Source organism: Triturus cristatus, chromosome 3_2 (assembly GCF_964204655.1).
Source record: "Triturus cristatus chromosome 3_2, aTriCri1.1, whole genome shotgun sequence".
NCBI lineage: Eukaryota > Metazoa > Chordata > Amphibia > Caudata > Salamandridae > Triturus > Triturus cristatus.
The window spans coordinates 940457276-940478560 of NC_140584.1; the positions used below are offsets into that span (position 1 = coordinate 940457276).

Below are 21285 nucleotides of genomic sequence, written 5' to 3' on the forward strand. Positions count from 1 at the left end.
TGCCCGCCCCCCTTATACAAACACATTTTTCATGTGAAACAAACAATGCCAACTGCTGAGATATCCCTTTCTGGTGCAGAGGTGATAACACTGGGACACTCGCTGTTGATGGTCAATCTTCTAAAAATTCATCAAACATTAATGAGGATTTCAGCCCAGCCTCGGGTACGTACAGGAGTACTGGTTTCGTCCCCCAAACTCCAATAAGGGCAATAAATCCACTTGCCCAGAAATTAGTTAATGAAGGTGAAGTGCTATTGCTGAAACACTAGTTAAATGAAAAGTTGACAAACTGGAAGAGCCAAGGTAGAGAATCAGTGTGAAACAAGCACAAGCGCGAAATTTCTCAAACAGTAGTTCTTTATACAGGGGTATCTGTCCGTTGTGATGGTTTCCACAGGGAGAGAGAATTTAGAGATTATGAGTAACATTTTTGCCCCAATGAAGTGCAGAGACCTAGCAGAGGTGATGGGGCGAGTCACTGTGATCCTGGTAAAGCATTAATCCTAGTTGAAAAAGCATATAGGATCTTATTGGAGGTTGAAACTGAATGGATAAATGAATATTGTATTTATAAAGCATGTTCATAACCCGAGGTGTCCTGGTTCTGTCTGAGCCTCCAAAAACATGTTATTGCAAAACGAGGGCACAAATCTGCAGCTTTAAAGTGGACTATCAAAAATAATAAGATGCTATTGAACAGGAAGGGGAGCGTTCAAATGTAAAGCTATGTCATCTAACCTTCACAGGTTAGTTATGGCACGATGTTTGAGCGTTTTTATTTCCAGAAAGTGGAAACAAGTAAGGAGAATGAGACAGTGATTGATAAAGTAGAAACCTCAGCTTACCAAAGGTGGTAGCCTCAATTCTCTAGCATTAACTATTAAAAAGTTAAAGGTAAAAGAAGCATGTACATTTTCAGCAGCGTTTGTGTTTCATGGTTTATGGACCAGTTTCGGATTTGTTCAACAATACGTTTTAGCAGAACGCCTCTTTTAGATAACTATAGACCAACGTAATCCTAAAAGAGTTGAGGACAACTGATAATTTAAGAGCTATCCAGAGTTCTGAAATATTTTAACACTGACGCTTATGAGGGTTTGCTGGGGCTCTTGGACAAACCCTACTGATCCTTTCTACAAAGTCTTAACTCAACTTAAACCAACATTAGGTGCAAGTCAAATTCATCGTATTCAATGTTATTCAAAGTCCAGTTATCTCAATTGAACTTGGTGAACTTTTTATGGGTCCCTGAAATATCAGTACTACCAAGACCAATATCTCAGCACCTATTCGTCACGATCAAGTAGTACCTGTTAAATACCTTTGTTAACACCCTTTGTGGTTGATACTTGCGTTACCTGCAGATTCTACCTGCAGGTTCCTGACCTTTTGAATTCCTCCAGGTGCCAGACTGCAACTTTTCCAGCCATTTATCCTGCATGCCAATAGGTAGCAGCATCAGACTTGATGACATCCTGCCTCCAGAAGTGATGGGGCAGAGCCATTTTTAGGCACCACACTAACTCCCCGACAGTTTATAACACAGCCTTTGGCGCCCTTAGACGCAGAGAATCAGAGACAAAATGAGAACTTTGTGAGTGTGCAGACACTGACAGGGAACCATATCCATATCTAGAGAAGGCCAGACGAAAGAATGCAGGGGAGGAGGGTGGGCAGTGAAGAATCTGCAGTAAGAGTATCCACCAGAAAGAGTGTTACTAAACATAAGTAACTTCTTTCTGCGGGATACTTCTAATCGCAGTGTCCTCACCATTTCAATGGATCGCAAAAAAGTACCTCATAAAATGGAACGGATCTGAGGAGTGGACGTTTTATCAGGACATCCTGCAGAAAAAGCAGGCACAATTCTTCTACCTGCAGTAATGCCTGGTGAAGGTGTAGACAGAAACCCATGTAGCCCCCAAGCAGATGACCAGGACCTAAGAACCTCTGGCCAAACCCTTAGAGGCAGCATTACTGCTGGTCGAATGAGCTCCAAAGTCCTCAGGAGTCTCCTTCTTGCCCAAGATATAGCACATTTTTATGTAAAGAACAGTCCATCTAGATACAGTATGTTTCTACCATTCCCTTCTTAACACCAGCAAAGCAGACAACAACTTGGTCATACTCCCGGTATTCCTTAGTTTGAGCAGGATAAAAGCTAAGAGCTCTCTAGGGAGTCCCACTGACATAGCCTCGCATCAGTTTTGGAGGGATGTGACAGAGAAGAAAGCAGGAAGCATAAAACATAGAAAGGCAAAGCAACTTTTGACAGAAATTGTGCCAGAGTCTGACGCACCAGGTTGTCTGGAAAGCAGTTTTAAAGATTTGAAACTTCAAAGTACAGCTGTGCACAGCCTAAAAAGAAGAGCATGTTTAGAAAGTAAATACTAAATTATGGTCCTATTGCAACACAACTAAAGGTGCAGAGAAAATACATATGAAATCTCATTCAAAAAATGCATCACAGCTAGTGAGTTAAATAGAGTGGGATAATCGGGCAAACGTAGAAAGGCCAAGTGGGCATGCAAATAACCTTTAATGGTGCCCAAAGCGAGACCTTGATGGGCCAAAGGCAAGACAGGCAGAAGAACATTAGAAACTTTGCCTGAGGCAGATTCACTTGGCGATCCTTACACCAGGCCACAAACGTTGTCCAGCAGCAAGAATAGAATGATTTTGTGGATAGGTGGAGAGCAGACACAATAACATCCACCACCTCTACAGGCAGATCAAACTAACTCAGCTGGTTCTGCTGAATCTCCAAGCATGGAGAGCTATGTTGTGGAGGCTAGGGTTTGGAATTTTATCCTGTTTTTTGGAAAGCAGGTCCTCCCTAACAAGCAGATAAAGAGTGTCCGAGTCCAGTCTAAGCTATCATGATGAGCTGAGTCAGGTCCCTGCTAACCCTCTTCAGAACTCGGAGAATCAGCAGAAGAGCTTGAAATGCAAAAAGGAGAGGGAGTCACATGAAAGTCAAAACACATTCTACAGGGAATCTTAAGGCAGAAAATCTAGAGTGCATAATGTTTGACAATGAGTGTTACGAGAGGTGGAGAAAAGATCTACCCAAGGCACACTCCACTTGGTGAATACACACTCAACAACCTCCGAATGCAGATGCCATTCATGGTCGGCTAGATGACAGCTGCTGAGCTCATCTTCCCTGACATTTAGGGACCATCAAAGATGGTTAACATTAAAGGAAATGTCCAATAAGTCCAGCAAGCACCACTGCCTCAGCGTGCCAAAGCCTCTGCACCTCCTGCCACAGCCCGTGACCCCCTTCCCCCAAGCTGCGGTGCCATGTTTTCCATCTGAACCTACACGACTGACCGTGAAGGAAGGCAGAAAGGCTTGGTGAGCCAGCAGGATAGGAACAGTCGCAGATTTTTGATATAGTGCATCTGCTCCAGCAGAGATCAGAGGCCAATGATCACAGCCTCATACAGGTGGCCTCCCCAGAGTTGATAAATCTGACACCACTGTGAGCTCTGGAAAGGGTAGGAGACTAGCTTGCAGGAAGTAAGGTTGGAATCCTGCATCCATTGAGCTCTAAATGCATTCAATGGATGAATTTAGAGCTGCTTGAGGAGCTGCAGATGCAGGGAAAAGAGGAACCAAATAGGTTCACAGCCCCAAAGAGACCTTTGTTGAAATGTTTGACTACAAGCTCCATCTGCCTCCTTACCATCATGAAGTTCTAAATAAGACACTACTAAAGAAATGCAAACAGAGATCAAATGGGTCAGTACGTATGGCATGTATGAGTATGGTGAATGGAAGCTTCACAATTAAATATACACAAATAGGATACTAATGGGATCCTTGTGACGTCCTGATAAAAGCCAACTAGCTCGTTTGAGGATTCTAACTTCCTTAGTGCATCCCCCACCTGTTTCTAACTCCATCAAGGTGCCCTTTGAAAATAAAATGAACACTCAGGACAATCTAGACTATTTTAAATTGAGGATCCCACCCAATAACCAAAAGAGTTCTGTTGGCGATCTGGATGAGGACTCCACGATGAAACATGCCACTTGGAATCCCAGTGAGTGACACTCATTTTAACACACAGGGTGATCCCCTTGGGTGGGTAAGGAGATATAACCTACGCACGGAAGAGGTTGCCTTCTGTTTTTTTTAATGGTTAGGTGTTTGGGAAGGTGAGAAAACCCTGTATCACTTCTCATTCCCTCCTTCTTGGAATATAGTAGACATCCCTAATACACTAGGAGATGTGAATGTCAAAAAAAGCCTTCACTAAAAGTCGAGAAATAAGTCAGTTAAAAAATGAGTGGTGGTAGTTCTTTCCGGATCTGACCTGACTGGAGCAGAAAGTAAAGAACTGATGTCAGAAAGCTGAAGTTGCACCTATACTGGCACCAAGCACATCACTTCGGTGCGAATGATGCAGTGACAAACTGTGCCACCTACCGGCACGATGAGGTATTGCTCAAAATTTCCGGATACAGTGTAATACCTGGGGAATATTCTAAGGTACGGAATCTGCAGCTAGAAGTCTCTACCAGATACCCAGTTGCAAAACATTGATATTTTACCAACAGCTCAAAGGAGGCGGTAACACATTTGTGAAAGGAAAGGACTCCCCTAGGGACCCCTTCTCCTTTGTTAATGTAGAAATAAATGTTTGATGAAGAGTATGCAGTGGTCCATGGAACCACTTCCAACTCTTAAACGAAATAAAAAATGTTTTTAAATGCAGTCCTATTTCCTTTAAGGAAAGCGAGTTGCATTTACAACATTTTACTTTATTGAAAGCAAATCACAGACATGGTGGTCTGCTAACCCCAGCAGCCCTTCATCCCTGTAAAGATCTCCAATCATAGTAAGTCACAATTTGCAACTTACCCTCATTAATATTCACGAGGTACGTTGAATTGCAACCCACTGCGATTCAGATTTTTACTGGTTGCAAAATTACTAGTTGGAAATACCGACCAGTATTTTGCGATCAGATATTCGTACATCTGCCTCTTAGTGCCAAGAGGACCTGGGCCAGAGTCAGCATCTTGAATCGGTCCTTCTGAAGGAAGGTGTTTAAGAACCAAAGGTCCAAAGTCGGTCTGAGCCCACAGACCTTTTTTGGGCACCAAGAAGTAACAGGACTGACACCAGATGCCCTGTTCCTTCTCCAGGACTCCATCGCCTCTTTGGCCAGCAATGCCTGAATCGCTTTCTCAAGGATGGCAGCATGTTCTGCTCGGGTCTGAGTAATAAACCAGGAATAGTAATGGGTTTTACAGAAAGAGAAGGGCTTTACAATGAAGGACAACCTGCAAGGCCCACTGGTCCAAAGAACTGACTGCCAGATGAGTAGCTAAAGAAGCATTCTGCCTCCCACTGGCCGTGTGCAACTTCCAAAGGAGGAATCAGAGTGGCTTGTTGAAAGCAGCTGCAGGGTAAAAGGAAAAGGAGTACTTGACATGTTGTAGGTGGCCCTGATCTATACCACTGCCACACACTTGGAGCCCCTTAAAGGCTAGACACCCTGCTGCACAGGCTGAGGCAGTAGTCTCTGCTGATCAGCAGAGCCCCAGGAGCAATCCTTCAAATTCCAGTATTGTTGAGCGTACTAGCAGGAGGCAGAGTAAGCTCAAGGTGCAAGCTGTAGCATGATTACCTTAAAAACTCCTTCTCATATCAAGGGGGAGGGAAGGAGAAGCTATGGTCCATTCGGTTTCCTTATCTACATGCAAAATCAGGGGGGAGAATGGACCGCTTGTACCTGTGTGACCAGGGTCATTCGGTTGTGGACCTTGCTAAAAAAACGAATTGGCATACACAGATGGTGGGCAGTATATCTTGATTCTCCACCTATGTGTAGCGTAAAAGCATCATCATCGGGTTTTATTTTTGGTATGCTGACCTCCACCTGGAGGAAGACCACTGGTATTACAGTGGCGTCCAGAGAAGTGAATGTGGTGCTCAAGTGAAGTGATTTAAAATTCCCTCCAAATAGGAGAAATTGCTGGAACAGGTTACAAATCCAGTATGGAGTGTTAAGACAACTCAAAAAATTAGGAATCTGCAGATAGAAGTATCCATAAGAATAACAAGTTGCTTACCTTCTGTAACACTCTTTATGGTGGATACTCTGGCTAACCACAGATTCCTCACCACCCTCCTTTCTCTCTGTTCTGTAGAATGGTTTCTTTTTATATAAAAAATGTCCCAACAGAGAACTACACACTGTTGCCTTTGATTATTGTTGGGCTCCTAGCCTGAGGGCATGGATAGGATTAAAATAGAAACTGGCATCAAAGCAACGCGGTAGCACATATGCAGCTCCATCATCTCTTCCGGGGCAGAACTAAGTCAATGTTGAGCCGCACAGGGGCCACCTACCGGCATGTGGGAGCAGTACAGTCAAAAGTTTCCAGATCCATTCTGGTGCCTGAGGATATCCTTAAGGTGCAGAATCAGTGGTTAGAAGCCCTCATCAGAAATTACAGTACTGGTAGGCCACATACCTGGCTAACCAAATGACTAGGTTTAGTTGCCCTGAAACCGTTAGACAGATTTACATTTAAACTCAAAAGTTGTCATATAACAATTCTACAGAAGACAGACAGAAATATCAGTGTTCCTATAAGGGACTCCCCTTAATGCTGAAACAGTATATTGAGCCTTGCGAGCAATAGCAATACATGGTCCATGAAACTGACACAGTAAAAGACCCTCCTGATAAGGAAGGGTTTATGGACTAAGCCTATTCCAAAAACAAGCTGTTATGTTATGTTATGCGGTTTTATATAGCGCACAGGAGCGTCCCAGCGCTGAAGCAGAAAACTGCAGAACAATAGACAACAGAAGCAGCTGTAATCCAAAACTGGATGGGCCAAGAGAGAAGCCAAAGGAACATGAGCTCAGGATCCAGGGACACACAGGATGCCATCTGGTACACCAATAGATATCTCAACGCAATCACAAGCACCCAATTATGGTACAGGGACACTCATTCTTTACCCAAACAGGAGGTGGGTGATCGGCCCCTGATCATGCAATGCTCTAACACGACTTGAGTCCTGGAAATGCTGCAAGGAGATTCCAAAGTCACTGGGCTATAACGAGACAGACAGCGTGATTTCCAAGCAGACACATTGCTGGTGGTGTAATTAGCCTGAAACTTGTATTCTGTCATTCTCTGTTATTCTGTCTTCACCGTCTTTTGGGTTTTCTTGGTCTCTGCATGGCATATGGGCACTTCAGATCTTATCCATTGATATTTGTGGGTATCTGCAAGTAAGCAGAATGTCCAGGAAGTTGTCAGGGTAGCAATGGAAAGCATAGGTTAAGAGCTCAGATTTAGGGTCTGATTTATAAGTTGGTGGGAAGCGAACTCTGTCGCTTACCGCCAACATAGCGGTCTGCTTGCCCAATTTCATTTCAGACAGACCATCAGCTTGGCCAAACTTCTCCAAGGGCCCCGTCGAGGAGAAATGGCTACATTTCCGTCTGCCCAATTTAGATGGGTGGACGTGTAGCCTTTTTTTTTTTTTTTTACTGTTTCTCACATTCAGGCAAAATCTGGCGGTAAGGGACAACAAAATCATAAAAATGCTCCCCCGCCATGGGAGCAGACTCCCTTGGTGAGGGGAGCATGTTTTTTTTACTTTACAAAAAGAAAGGGATCTGCTACTTACAATTTGTAGCGTGTAGTGCAGTGCAGTAGAATCATATGCTTGGTATGCCCCTGCCATCTAGTGTTGGGCTCAGACTTTGCAAGTTGTCTTTGTTCAAAAATTATTTCGAGTCACGAGGTAGTGACTCCTCATATATTCTATATTGAGTATGGTCAGCAGCTCCTTAGATTGTTTTTGGCCTATCGGTTGAGCTTAGGATAGGAGCAGGAAATTAGATAGTAAAGATGAACAGGCAAGCTATTGTTGAGAAAGATAAATGCTGAGTAGAATAGTGTATTCGTCGAGGAGGGTGGGTGCATATGAATCTACAGCACTACACGCTATGAATAGATGCTAACAGGGTAAGTAACATATTCCATTCGTAGCATGTGTTGGCCGTAGATACAAATGCTTAGTATAGAATGTAAAGCAGTACTCCCCAAATGCGGTGGCTAGCTAATTGCTGACATAGACGCTTGAAAATGAGTTTGTAATACAGCTTGACCCACCTTAGCTAGTTGGTTAGCTAAGGCATTAACACAATAATGTTTGGTGAATGTATGTGGGTTATTTCATGTGGCTGCTTTACATATATCCACTAGTGGAATGTTGCCTAGGAAAGCCATAAACTGGTTGAATGACCTCTTGGAGCTGCAGATAACACTCGCTTGGCTTTGTGGTAGCAAGTTTATATGCATTTTACTATCCACCTTGCGATTCCTGCTTTTGAGATTGGAGAGCCTTTTTTTTTTTTTTAGAGGATTTGAGAAGGCTACCAAAAGATGCTGAGTTTAACGAAATGGCTTCGTCTTCTCGATGTAATACATTACAGCTCTTTTAACATCAAGTGTGTGTAGAGCTCTTTCCCCTACTGAGTCTGATTTTGGAACGAAAACTGGGAGCTCAATGGTCTGATTTATATGAAAATAAGAAACAACTTTAGGGAGAAATTTAGGGTTTGTTCTTAGTACCAATTTGCCAGGACGTACTTGGAAAAAGGGTTCTTCCTGAGTGAGCGCTTGAAGTTCGCTGATCCGTGTAAGGGATCTTATAGTTACTAAGAAGGCTACCTTCCATGTGAGGAACTGGAGATCACATAAATGTAGTGATTCGAAGGGTGGACACGTAAGTCTGGTGAGAACTATATTGACATTCCAGGCTGGTGCTGGTGGAATAGAGGGCAGAATAACTCTTTTTACGCCCTCCATAAAAGCTTTTATGACTGGAATTTTAAACAAGGACATGCGTTGTCTGTTTTGCAAATACGCATCAAGCGCTGCAAAGTGTAACTGAGTGGAGGTGTATGCAAGGCCTTCTTGTTATAAATGGAGTAAGTAGCAAATGTCCTGTATCGTAGGGGAGAGTGGTTGGATCTGTTTTGCTGAACAATAGTGCACAAGTCTTTACCATTTTGCTACGTAGCTTGTCCGTGTGATAGGCTTAAGGGCTTAGAATGGTCAATACATTATTGTGGAAGATTTAGGTATCAAAATTCCAGGACCTCAGGTGCCAAATTGCTTAACTGAGTTGTTTGGGGTATCTGAACCTGCCCTGCTTCTGTGTTAGAAGGTGTGGTCAAATTGGCAATTTTTAGTGTAGCACAACTGATAGCTGTAGGAGCATTGTGTACCATGCTTGTCGAGCCCATGTTGGGGCTATTGGAATTAGTGTGAGGGATGTTTTTCTGAGCTTCTGAGCCAGGTAAGGAATGAGTGGGAGAAGAGGAAAAGCATAAGCAAATATCTCTGACCAGTTGATCCATAGGGCATTGACTGAGGGTGGGGAAACCTGGAGACGAAGCTTTGGCATTTCAAGTTCTGTTGTGTGGCAAAGTGATCTATTTCCAGGGTTCGCCACCGTTGAAGGTATAATTGGAGTAGTGTTGCATCGATTTGCCACTCATGTACATGTTGTTGCATTCTGCTGAGCATACCTGCGAAGTCGTTGTCCACCCCTGGTAGGTATTCTGAGAGGAGGTGGATGTTGTGATGTATGGTCCAATGCAATATGCGCGTCGCTGTACACAACAGCTGTATGGAGTGTGTGTCTCTCTCTTTTGTATGTAACACAGGGTGGTGATGTTGTCGGTGCGGACTAGAACCACTCTGTAGTAAAGATGTTGTTGAAAAGCCTTGATAGCTAATTGAATCACAAGAAGCTCTAGGTGATCGATCTGCAGATACCTTTATATTGGGGACCGCTGCCATCGCACTGTGAGATGTTGCATGCGCCCACCAAAAGTGTAAGGATGCATCTTTTGTAATGGTTACTTGTGGAACAGGGGCACTGAAGGGCTGACCCTACAACAGATTGTTGCTGTTTCAGCACTGAAGAGAGCGATGGGTTGCTGGCTCTATCAGCACTAGATCATTAGGTGCCCCTGTGCATGAGACCATTGTGACTGTAAACAATGCTGTAGGGGGTGCATGCGCAGTTGTGTGTGTGATACTATGGAGATACATGTAGGCCATCTTACCGCGATAATCCTCATCACTGTTTTGACTGTGACATGACAATGTGGTTGAAAAAGAGGCAAGGTAAGCTGAATCTTTTGTACTCTTGCAGGACTGGGATAAGCCTTTTCATGAGATGTAGTTTAGAGTTCTGCCAAGGAACAGCTGCATCTGTAAGGGTAATTGGTGAGATTTTGTAACAATGAACTTGAAAACCAGGCTGTGCAAAAGGTTGAATACCTTCAGAGTGTCCTGCAGACTATGTTTGCTTGCACTCTTGATCAGCCAACCATTTAGATAAGGAAACACGTGTGTGCCCCCCTTTCTGAGATGAGTGGCTACTACTGCGAGACATTTTGTGAATACTGTTGGGGCAGTAGTTACTTTGAATGGCAAGACTTTGAACTGACCATGTTGGCCACTTATTTAAAAAACGAGGTAGCGTTGATGGGCTGGGTGTATTCATATGTGAAAATAGGGGTCTTTAAGGCCTATGGCTGTCATGAAGTCTCCTTGCTGGAACAGTACAACTTCTTGAAGTGTAACCATATGGAGTGCTCCAACAAGATGTACTTGTTGAGTGGCCTTAGGTCTAATACAGACCTTAAAGTGCTGTATTTCTTTGGAATGAGGAAATACAGTAAGCACACTTTCCCTGGTATTGCTAAGGTACCGGCTCTATGGCCCCCTTTTGAAGCAGACGTCTAATTTCCTCTTGTAGGAGTGTTACGTGTTCCCTTGACATTGTTTGTGTCCCAAGTGGATATTGGGTGGAGACCACTGTTGGTATCACCTCTGTATTGTGCTCTTTGATATCACCCTCTCGCAAACTGGGATTGATAGGGACTTTGCTTCTTGTGAAAGGTGCCTGTCTCCATAGAAGTGGTTGCCTTGGATGCTCCTCTGTACTGACTCCTCAAAAGGACCCACTGTGCTGGTATGTTTGTAGGGCACACATGGCTTTGGCAGTGTTGGTGTTCATTTAATTTTTTCCAGCATTTTCTCACTTGTGGGCCAAAGAGGTGTTCTCCGTCAAAAGGTAAATTGAGGACATACTGCTGGGCATTGGGTTTAAACCCCGATACCCTTAGCCATGTGTGGTGTCTGATTATGATGCTAGTATGGACTTGCCTAGCCCTAGTGTTAGCCCTGTCTAAAGCACACTTAATTGTTGTGTTAGAGATTATTTCACTCCTTCAACTAGTTCTGGTTCGCTTTGTTATTTTGGTCAGGAAGGTGTTGTAATAATTCCTGGATTTTATCCCACTGTGCTCTATTGTACCTTGAGAGGAGGCCTACTGAGTTGGCGATTGAGTTGGCGATTTTAAGGTAGTTTGCCACCTCCAATGCAACTTGTTCACCTGCAGCATCACATTTCTTGCTCTCCTTCTCTGTAGGAGAAGCATCACCTGTCCCTTGAGGGTTGGCTCATTTTCTCGCCGTGTGTAATACGAGGGAATCAGAAGGGACATGTGCCTTCACATATGTTGAGCCAGTTGGTGAGAGTTTATATTTTTTTGTATTAATACTAGGCATTAAGACCCTTGGTTCGACAGGTTGCTTAAATATCTTCATTGTGGGTTTGAGCATGCCCTTTAGCATGGGTAAGAATTGGACGGTACATTGTGTCTTTGATAGTGTCTCTACAAGGAAATCGTCTTCATCCTCTACTATGTGCATATCATCTTTATGATATTCTGCAGCCCTGCACAGTACCTCATAATATGTGGTGGTGTCGCCAAGTGGAAAAGGTTGTGAGGGGTACAGATCAGGATCTGTAAACCCACATGGGTCGACATTATATCCATCTCACAGTTCATCAAGTGTATCAGGATCACAGTGTGCACCTGGTAAATATGGAGTGTAGTGGGGGGGTCTATACTTTCCCCTATGCTGTGTTCCCCTAGTGAAGAGGTAGTGGGTGACCCCTGTGGATGAACACGAGGGGAACATTGCGGTGAGGCTGCTAAAAGAGGAGGTGTGGATGGCAAAATAGGAAGAGTAGGAGGAGGTGGTGTAGGTAGAACCATAAGAGTAGGTGGTCGAGGGGGTGGAGGTTCTGTAGGGGAATGCATGGGACTGGTGCCCCTGTCCAAATTTGTTTTACATGGGGGCTTCTGTGGGTGAGGTCTCATAATCTCCTCCTCAAATGTTTTCTTCGGTTTGATGATTTAGTTAGCATCTTGCCTGTATCTGGGTTTATGGCCAGAATCATTTGCCTGGCATCGAGCTGTTCTTGTAGCTTGGGCAAAATAAGCTGAGCAGGCCATTGCTTGGGGTCTGTGTGGGCTTGCAGTGTTTTCAGAGCCGAGATAGTCTTGGACATCAACAAAGTCTTAGACGCGAAAATGTTTTTGATGCGATGGGGTTTTCGGCGCTGATGACGACCTGGTGTCTGATCTGGTTTTTTGAGCCAATGGTATTTTTGGCGCCGACAGCATCCTCAAGTCGGAAGATGCTCTGGGTTTCTCTGGCCCAGTGTTTGGCTCTGAAGACTTATTTGCCGTTTATGTATGTTTTTTTGATGCCGGACCAAGACTGTCCTCAACTTGGAAGAAGTCAGCACCCTACTCACTTTAGTGCCTTTAAGGTTTGTTTGGGCAGTGGAACGACTGTCTGCTCCTTTGCCTTGTGGGGGAAACCTCCAGGGTTCTCTAAGCCTGTTTGCGCAAGGCTTTTGCCACAGTACTCATGTGCCCTGTCAAAGCAATTTTGGGCCTCTTCTATTCCTGGTCGAAGTTAGACCCTTCTCCACTGCTGACAAGAAGAATGGGGATGTCCATCAGAGTGCCTTGGGCATCCGCTTCTCTGTCAGTGTTGTGTTCTGGTTTTGTTTGCTGGTCCCTGAAGATATTGGAGGTGTCTTCCACTCGCTGTGCCTGCATCGTGGTGTGAGCCCACCACCTCTCACCTCATTGTCGAAGAGTCTTCTTCGACCAAAAGGCCAGGCAGGCTTCAGACAACGTTTCGACGTGTTCCGGAGACAGGTAGAGGTTGCAGACCAGATGGTGATCTTGCCTGGAGTACTTTGCATGGCACTAGGGTCAGAAGCTGAAAGGTGTCTTTTCCATCACTCAACATGCGTTGAGTGAAGGAAGTCGATGGAGAATCGTAGAAGTCGAACCAAGCCGGAGGCCAGGCAGGCATTGAACGGAAGAAATCAGTAATCTGCTGGTTTTCTTGCGCGTCTGTCGATGGGTGATGTATATTAGTCATTGAAGGGTCAGTGAAACTGCGTCGAAGCTTCGATTCTGGAGCTCCACAGTACACATCCCAACCCGATGGTGGAGAAAAACAATCTAACAAAGGAGCTGATGCCCATGTGCAATACAGAATATAGGATGAGTCACTACACCTCGAGACTGGAAAGACTTTCGAACAAAATCAACTTACAACGTCCGAGCCCACCACTAGATGGCAGGAGTATGCTAAGCATATGCATCTACGGTTAACACATGCCACGAATATCCGGTTTGGGAATTTTCTTTTCATAAAGAGAATACTCTGTGCTATAGGGGTACGTTCTGCCGACACAGCCCCGTAGAATAGAGTAAAATGCATTGCCAGGAACCACTACAACAGTGGTTTCTGGCAATGCTTTTATAAATCGTTCAATAAAGAGTTCCTAGGCAACTACTTGGTCATAAACATGGCTTTTATAAATAACTGCCTGCTTGGTGGTCATTAATTTATTTATTTTTATTTATTTAGAAAGTTTTATAGAGCACGAACAAGACCCTTGCAGATATCAGAGCGCTTTACAGTAAATAAAGTTCTTTATACATCAATTAAATGCAAGTCAAAGCACGTAAACATAACATCTTGTAAAAGCAAAGTAGTAGGGTGCAACACCAAACTATCCCGTTGAATCAGGCAAAGGGTAGATGAAGAATCTGGGTTGCCTAGATGGTCCCTTGTCATAATAAGGGTTAGTAGCGAGGGTACGTTTGGTCTCGAAATTTCTTTAGACCATGCTTAGGTGAATTTGGCCATGAGAATCGATTTTACTTCCTTTTTAAAAGATGCAGTAGAGGAGTTAAGTCTGGTTTCTGGGGGTAAGGCATTCCAGATTCTGGGCACCATCCCTGATAAATGAATTAGACGGGTTGCCCTTCTGATACATGGAAGGAATCATTTACTCCATCCCCATGGCAGAATGGCAGGCAGTCCGCCCAAAATGAAATCATTGCCTTGGTCTTAGCGGAGCGGAGTGGTTAGCACAATGTTTCAAAAATTTACAAACAAAAGGCATTGGACACAGGAATTGCCACAGAGGCTGAAAAGATGCTCCAGCATCCATTTACAGTTTGTGGTAGCCTACACACTGCCCATTATATTTTGTTGCCATGCTTAATGTTTGGCCCCAGATGTACTTGTTGAGTGGCTGTGAAATGAATGTGAATTCTGGCGAGCTCCTTCTCTGCTCTGAACAGACATGTAGTTGTTTGCATGTACGTCAGATAAGCAGGTCTCTTTTCAGGAAAGTTGCATTGGAGCGAGCACTACGAATTACCTCCAGACGTTGGCTTAAGAGAGAGGGGCTAGAGGGATGGGGTTACCATATTGCTTCTGTGGGCCACCGCCCACTATTTTATGAAAACACACCGTAGCATTCAGGGCACAGCTGCACCACTCACTTACTGAGACTTCTATGCTGGGTTAGAGGAAAAGGATTGCACGTTTAACAGGAAGAACCATGAATCCAGGCTGGACTATATTTTTGTAGACATTAGCCTATGGCCAAAGGTCCTGGACTTTAAAGTCACTGATAGATCGGACAGTGACCACAATGCACTTATAATGGAGATGGTGCATCCTGTGGCTGCCGTGCGATCTTCCTCTGTTGAGCTTGGTCATGATTCTGGGAACCTGGTACTTAGCTCAAACAGACGCAGGGTCAAGTGGGGGAAACTGGAGAACTCAGAGGAGTCCATAAGTAACATCTACAGGATAGCACTCCCAAAGCTACAAGAACTGGATTTGCTAATTATGCAGCCTAAAGATCTGCATTTTAACGAGAAGCTGGCCTTAATCCATGACGACCTAGTGGGTGCACTGGGTGAGGTTTTCTACCCAGTGTTACCGCAGAGGAAAAATAAAACACGTACCCCAACATGGTATAATCCATCCTGTAGAAAGATTAAGACAGAATTACTAAATACAGTCAAAATAGGTATGGATAAAACTAAAATTTCTGAGCTTAGACGAAACTACAGGAGAGCTATGGCAGTGGCACGGTCAGAATGGGATTGGAACAGATGGCAGGATCTCACATTCGCACTTGAAACAAGGGATATGAGAAAATTTTGGTCTCTGGTAAATGCCGGCACGGCAGAACCCAAAGCTGCAGTGGAGTCAAACATTGCAGCATCCATATGGGAGGCCCATTTTGGACAGCTTTATCAAGAACCGCTTCGATGCGATGATGAGGGGTATGTGGCTCCTACAATTGCCCATGACCCCACATCTGATCTGGAATTCACTCTTGTCGAGGTGGTTAATGCAATCGGGGGTTTGGCGAAGGGCAAGGCACCGGGTCTTGATAGGTTGCCTGGCGACCTCTTTCGTCTTCATCCAGACATTTGGGGTCCTTATTTCCTCATACTTTTCAATTCCATTCTGGGTGGGATGGAGATTCCCTGTACTTGGCTGGGGGCGGAGATAGTTCCAATTTTTAAAAAGGGCTCTCCTCTTCTCCCAGCCAACTACAGGCCAATAAGTCTCATAGATGTCCCTCAAAAATTATATTCTCGCCTCCTCTTGAACCACCTCTCGGAGTGGATGGAGGACAATAAAATTCTTAGTCCTCTTCAGGCTGGCTTCAGGAAAAAAACGTCCACCATGGACCAGATCTTCCGCCTCGTTCTCCTTTATTGGAAAACTGTAACCATCGAGAGGGGAAGGCTGTACATGGTGTTCGTGGACCTGAGGTCAGCATTCGACCTAGTTCCCAGGAAAAAATTATGGCAGACCTTAAAGGAGTTAGGCGTTCCGACCCATATATTAAATGCCATTATCAGGCTCCATGAGAATAACTACGCACAGGTCAGGCATGGGAGGTTGGGAGCACTATCATCAAAATTCCCGGTCCTCAGAGGGGTCAGGCAGGGCTGTGTCCTTGCACCAACCCTGTTCTGTCTTTATGTCAACAGTGTCATAGCACATCTTGACACTGTTGTCGAAAATGATGCCCCCTGTTTGGGCAGCAGGAGGGTACCCGCCATCATGTTTGCAGATGACACCCTCCTGCTGTCAAAATCTCCGATGGGGATCCAACGGATCCTAGATGGATTTGGCCTTTTCTGTAAGCAACATGGTCTAGAAATTAATACAGAAAAGACCAAGTTTATGATATTTAATCCATCATCTAAAACCAGACCTAATCCTTCTCTGAGCACTGAGAGATTGGAGAGGGTGAATACCTTCCAGTATCTGGGGGTAACTCTCCATGAGAATTTATCTTGGGAACCTCAGGTGACTAGAAGTCGGCTCAAGCTTTCTCAACTGTCAGGGGGAATTCTGAAAGTGGCAAATTCCTCTACATACAAACCTATCAGTCCGGCAGTTGAGATGTATAAGACGCAAGCAAGAGCCGCCGCATCCTATGGTGGAGAACTTTGGGGACACAAAGCGGGTTTAGGAATTGTAAAAGTAGAGAACAATTTCATAAGGCGCCTTTTGGCCCTCCCTTGTGGCACACCCCTTCTCCCCCTAAGATTAGACTTGGGTCTACCCTCCATAAGAGAAGACCTGGAATTAATGCCACTGAGATTCTGGCATAGGCTTTGGTCCACCGCTGAGCTCGAACACTACAGGCAAGAGCTTGCCCATGTCATGAATTATAATTTCTGTGATAAAATCCCGTGGCTGGTTTTTATAAAGAAAGAACTTTACCGACTAGGTCTTCACGAACTATGGGATTCCCCGGAACAAGGCTGTTTCAAGGTGTCACGCAAACACCTTGTGGGTATTTATAGGGAAAAAAGTTTTGCCTCCCTTGTTTCTGCCACCAATAAAGGTATTTTGACTGTTAGATTTTTGGATTTTAAGGATTTATACCAATTCGAAGGGTTTATGGACATAATTTTCCCCATACTAGCTAGAAAATTGTTTATCCAATGGAGGCTAGGGACTCTTCCCATTAAAACATTTACTTACAACTGGACAAAAAGGACGGATAAAATCTGCCCAGGTTGTTGCATTTATGATGAGGAAGAACCCCATATTATGTTTTTCTGTCCTGCATACAATCGACCCAGAAAATACTGGTTAGCTCCTCTATGCAGAAACTTGGGCTTAAGGAGCTATCTCCATTCCCTTAGAATATTGAAAACGAGCACGGCACCCCACATAGTATTTGCAGTTGCTAAATTTTTAATGGCCATGTGGCAGTTAAGGTCAAAATATCTTAAAGACTGATCCTTTTGGCTATGATTCTTAACGCCTTTCGCAATCGGAAATTCTTTTTATACTATGATGGTTTTATGTATTTTACTATGTTCTTAAACTAATGTGGATGCATTTTAATGATATTGTTTTTGCATCTTTTATGGCCAAATTGGCCGAAATAAAGAATTTGATTGATTGATTGATTGAAAGGATTACCCAGTACGTGGGGGGATTGACTTTACTTGGAAAGTCAGTATACCGCACCTCTTGGGAGCACCTATATGATAGACGTTGGCCTGCACAGTTTAAAAAAAAAAAAAAAGGTTTGAGGGGTTCAAATGTCCACAATAAATGGCATAAAATCCTCAGGTGTATCTCCGTCCCTACAAATGGAAAAGGCTCTGTTAGGGAGAACATCGAGCATAATAAGGGTGGTGTCTGGGCAAAATGGACATACCAAACACAAAAAAGCATGCAAACGTAAAAGTACAGTGTAGGGCAGCTTGTTCTTACAGTTGTAATACTTCATGTCACAACCAACAAACTTTCAATGGCAAAAAACCTGCATGCCCTGGGATTCTGAGTATGGAATGATTTCACCATCAGACCTTTCGTAGCCTTCCTTTCCAACATCCTAGCAAGCTCTTTGAAGCGTCCTCCAGAATGTGTTATCACTATATAAACTAATACATGATATAAAATATAAAACCGATTAAATGCCACAAAAGAGAAGGGCAACTGAAATGGAAAGAATTGTGAAATCTTCATCAAAAGCACTTCTTATTCTTGCTTAGAAACTTACCTATTGGGCTCTCATAAATTACAGCATTCACATATAATTATTAGCCCACGCCTGTTCGAATGTAGCTTGCAACTCCCTTCTGGGACGTAGTCCGTATACAGTTTGAGAAAAGTACTTACAATGGCTATTCATTTACATTAATTTATTCACAGACACCTGCCTAACAAAATATTTAAAGCATATGATAAAACATAACATAGAAAAATAAATATCTATCGAGGGCATTTTTTGTCTAGCTTTTTTCTCCAATACACACATGGGACTAAAATAGGAAATGATTCAAGTGCATGACTAACACACATGGAATCAAATGTCACCATACACTTACCGATTTTCCACATCTAATCATAGATAATTATGTAAATGCCACTATTATGAAAGGATCCAGGACACATTTTGTGGGCCAGTGGTGTGAACTGCAACATATTTTGTCCAGTTTATTCTGTGACTTGAAAGTCTCTTAACAGGTTAAATTCCCCTGGGATTCTAACCAGGGCTGGGATTTAATCTGTAAAATACTTTTTATATTCTTCAACAGAATGTCATTTCCTCAAACTCAGTATTTTTTCTAAATTGCAAATGCAAGTGGCTCCAGAACCCAGGGGAAGACCGAGTGCCCAGTCTTATCCATCTTTGGGCATAAGGAAAGCTAAATGTGAGCTCATTCTTCCATCCCCTTTAACCCACCTACTTTTGTAGGAGAACAGTAGGTCACCCAGCCAACATCAGTGCCTACACCTTGCCTACGTATTACCCTTGGGGGACAGGCCTATAAAGGACTCGTTCCTTTGGAGGATCCATATCCCACTTCTTTTCTTTTGGTAATACTGAAGCTACTTTATGCAATTATGACAGGTCTCTAGGAGTTATGCAATCAGCAGAGTTGTTTAATGGGTCAATGAATAAATGCTGGAATGCAAAATGTACTCCTAAAATACACCATAGCTGCCCGGAGACTAACTCTTTGACATTCCCTACAACTGTAAACATATCTCCTTCCTACTGTGGTTCTTTCATGAGTGCAGGCCTTCCCTTTCTCCAGTCTACAGGGTGAGGACATGTTACGGAAACGACCCGATTCGACTGGCAGTAGGGGTTGCTTCCTGAGAGTACAAACCCCGAGACTATTTAAGAACAGCTGTTCCCAAGTTCTTCTTCAATATAAAGTACACTGCTCAGATCTATTTCAATCACCTGGGGCACGTGGTCTGGCTCTCACTTCTGTGGGGCAGGACAGTTAAATGAGGTGTAAGACATGAAAGAGCTGTGTGCAGAAGGTTGGTGCCTTCTGTAATACATGCTTGAGGCTGCGAGTACCAACGTGGGTACTGCATGACCAAAATAAATCCCTGGGTGGCTTTGTCCTTTATGTCTGCTCCGAAGTAATAATGCATTGTGTTGCGAATGGTGTTCACTGCCACAGATTTGTAGCTTTGCAGTGCTAAAAACACGTTATTTTAGTTTTCAAAGATCAGAATACTAATTTTCTCAACTTCGCCTTACTAAAAAGGCTAGGATACATGCGAGCCTCAAGCTTCTAGCGTGGCATGATCACACACCTCTGCAGTGTGTGCTACAAAGTGCTCAACTGCTTAAATGTCCAAATCGTTCATCTAAATTAAAACCACAGGCAGTTATTAACAATTGGTCCATCATGCCTGTTCATGGTCACATTTTCTGAAATAGTCATTACCTGTCCTTCTCCAACAGTCTCTGTGTCAATAATTGTGACGATTCCTGGTATCAAGGGGCTGCGTCTGACGTTGCTGTGAACTGCCATATCCTCGTCGGTGGCTCCTGTTGGCACAGTACCCGTCAACTGAGTAACAACTTTCCCAACCATGGTAAGACCAGTCTTCAGAGTCTAGGGTAGAGCCAAAGCGAACACATAAGTACAGTCAATAACAACCACGTTATATGCATCGGATAATGATCAATCGTTACCTTCTCTTCACCTACTTCATTTACAGACTACCTGAGAATTACAGTGAGGTTGGGAGGCATCCTACCGTCTTTACAAGTCAGTACCGATTTATTATTTCACTTTTTTCGGTCATTCTCCTAGATGCACTGCTCAGCATCCTGAACTCTGTTTATATTACATTATGAATATCTGAATAGTTCCATATCATCGGGAAGGTATCTTGGTACCTGAAGAAGGAGGATCAGCTCTAGCTGGGCCCTATTGGAAAAGCCAGGTTTTCAGTTTCTAATGAAATTAAATGTCTGAGCTGAGGGCTCTGATGTACAGGGGGAGGTTGTTCCAGGCTTTAGGGGCCAGGTATAAGGAAGTGCGCCACCCGGCTTTTCGGATGCAAGGGACATGGGCAAGTAAAAGGTCGGCCAAATGGAGGCCTCGGGTCGGGGTGTGGAAGCTGATGCGGTTGTTCAGCAAAGCGGGCACTGGATTGTGCAAGGCTCTGTTGTGTGAAGGAACTTGAAGAGTGAGCGTGAACAGGGAGCCGATAGAGGTTTTTGAGATGTGCGGACAGGAGAGTGTGGGGTGGGAGTTTGAGTGTGAATCTGGCAGCTGTATTTTGGATGAACCAGAGTCTCTTGGTGAGATGAGTGGTGATGTCAACGTACAGTGCGTTCCCGTAATCCAGCCTGCTGGTGAGCAGGGCTTCTATGACAGTTCTTTGGATGTTGAGTGGCAGCCATTTGAAATATTTTCTAATGGGCATGAGGGTGTGAAAGCAGATGGAGGTGACCATGTTAATCTGGCTGGTCAGTGAGTTGATTATCCACCACTATCTCTAGGGTCCAAACTTGTTTGGGTGTTGGTCCTAGGTCAGATGGCCACCACTCCAAGGTCCAGAGAAAGTTATCTTGCTGAAGAGTATCACCTCTGTCTTGTCAGAGCTGGGTTTCAGACAGATTGCCTTCATCCATTAGGAGACATCAGACATGCAGACAGCAACTTTGACCAGGTAGTGGGAGTGTTTGCGGAGCAGGAGTAGATGAGTTGGGTGTCACTAGCATACGAAATAAT

The 21285-nt window shown here is 44.0% G+C and overlaps 1 protein-coding gene across 4 annotated transcripts in view; it reads right to left on the reverse strand.

Annotated features, from left to right (window-relative positions):
- BCAS3 (BCAS3 microtubule associated cell migration factor) overlaps positions 1-21285 on the reverse strand; it is a 3636180-nt gene that overhangs the window by 2412631 nt on the left and 1202264 nt on the right. For all 4 annotated transcript variants that reach the window (XM_085649432.1, XM_085649434.1, XM_085649433.1 and 1 more), the window contains exon 12: positions 19987-20157. In XM_085649432.1, coding sequence (XP_085505558.1) covers positions 19987-20157 — 171 coding nt within the window. The remainder of the gene's footprint in view (positions 1-19986; positions 20158-21285) is intronic.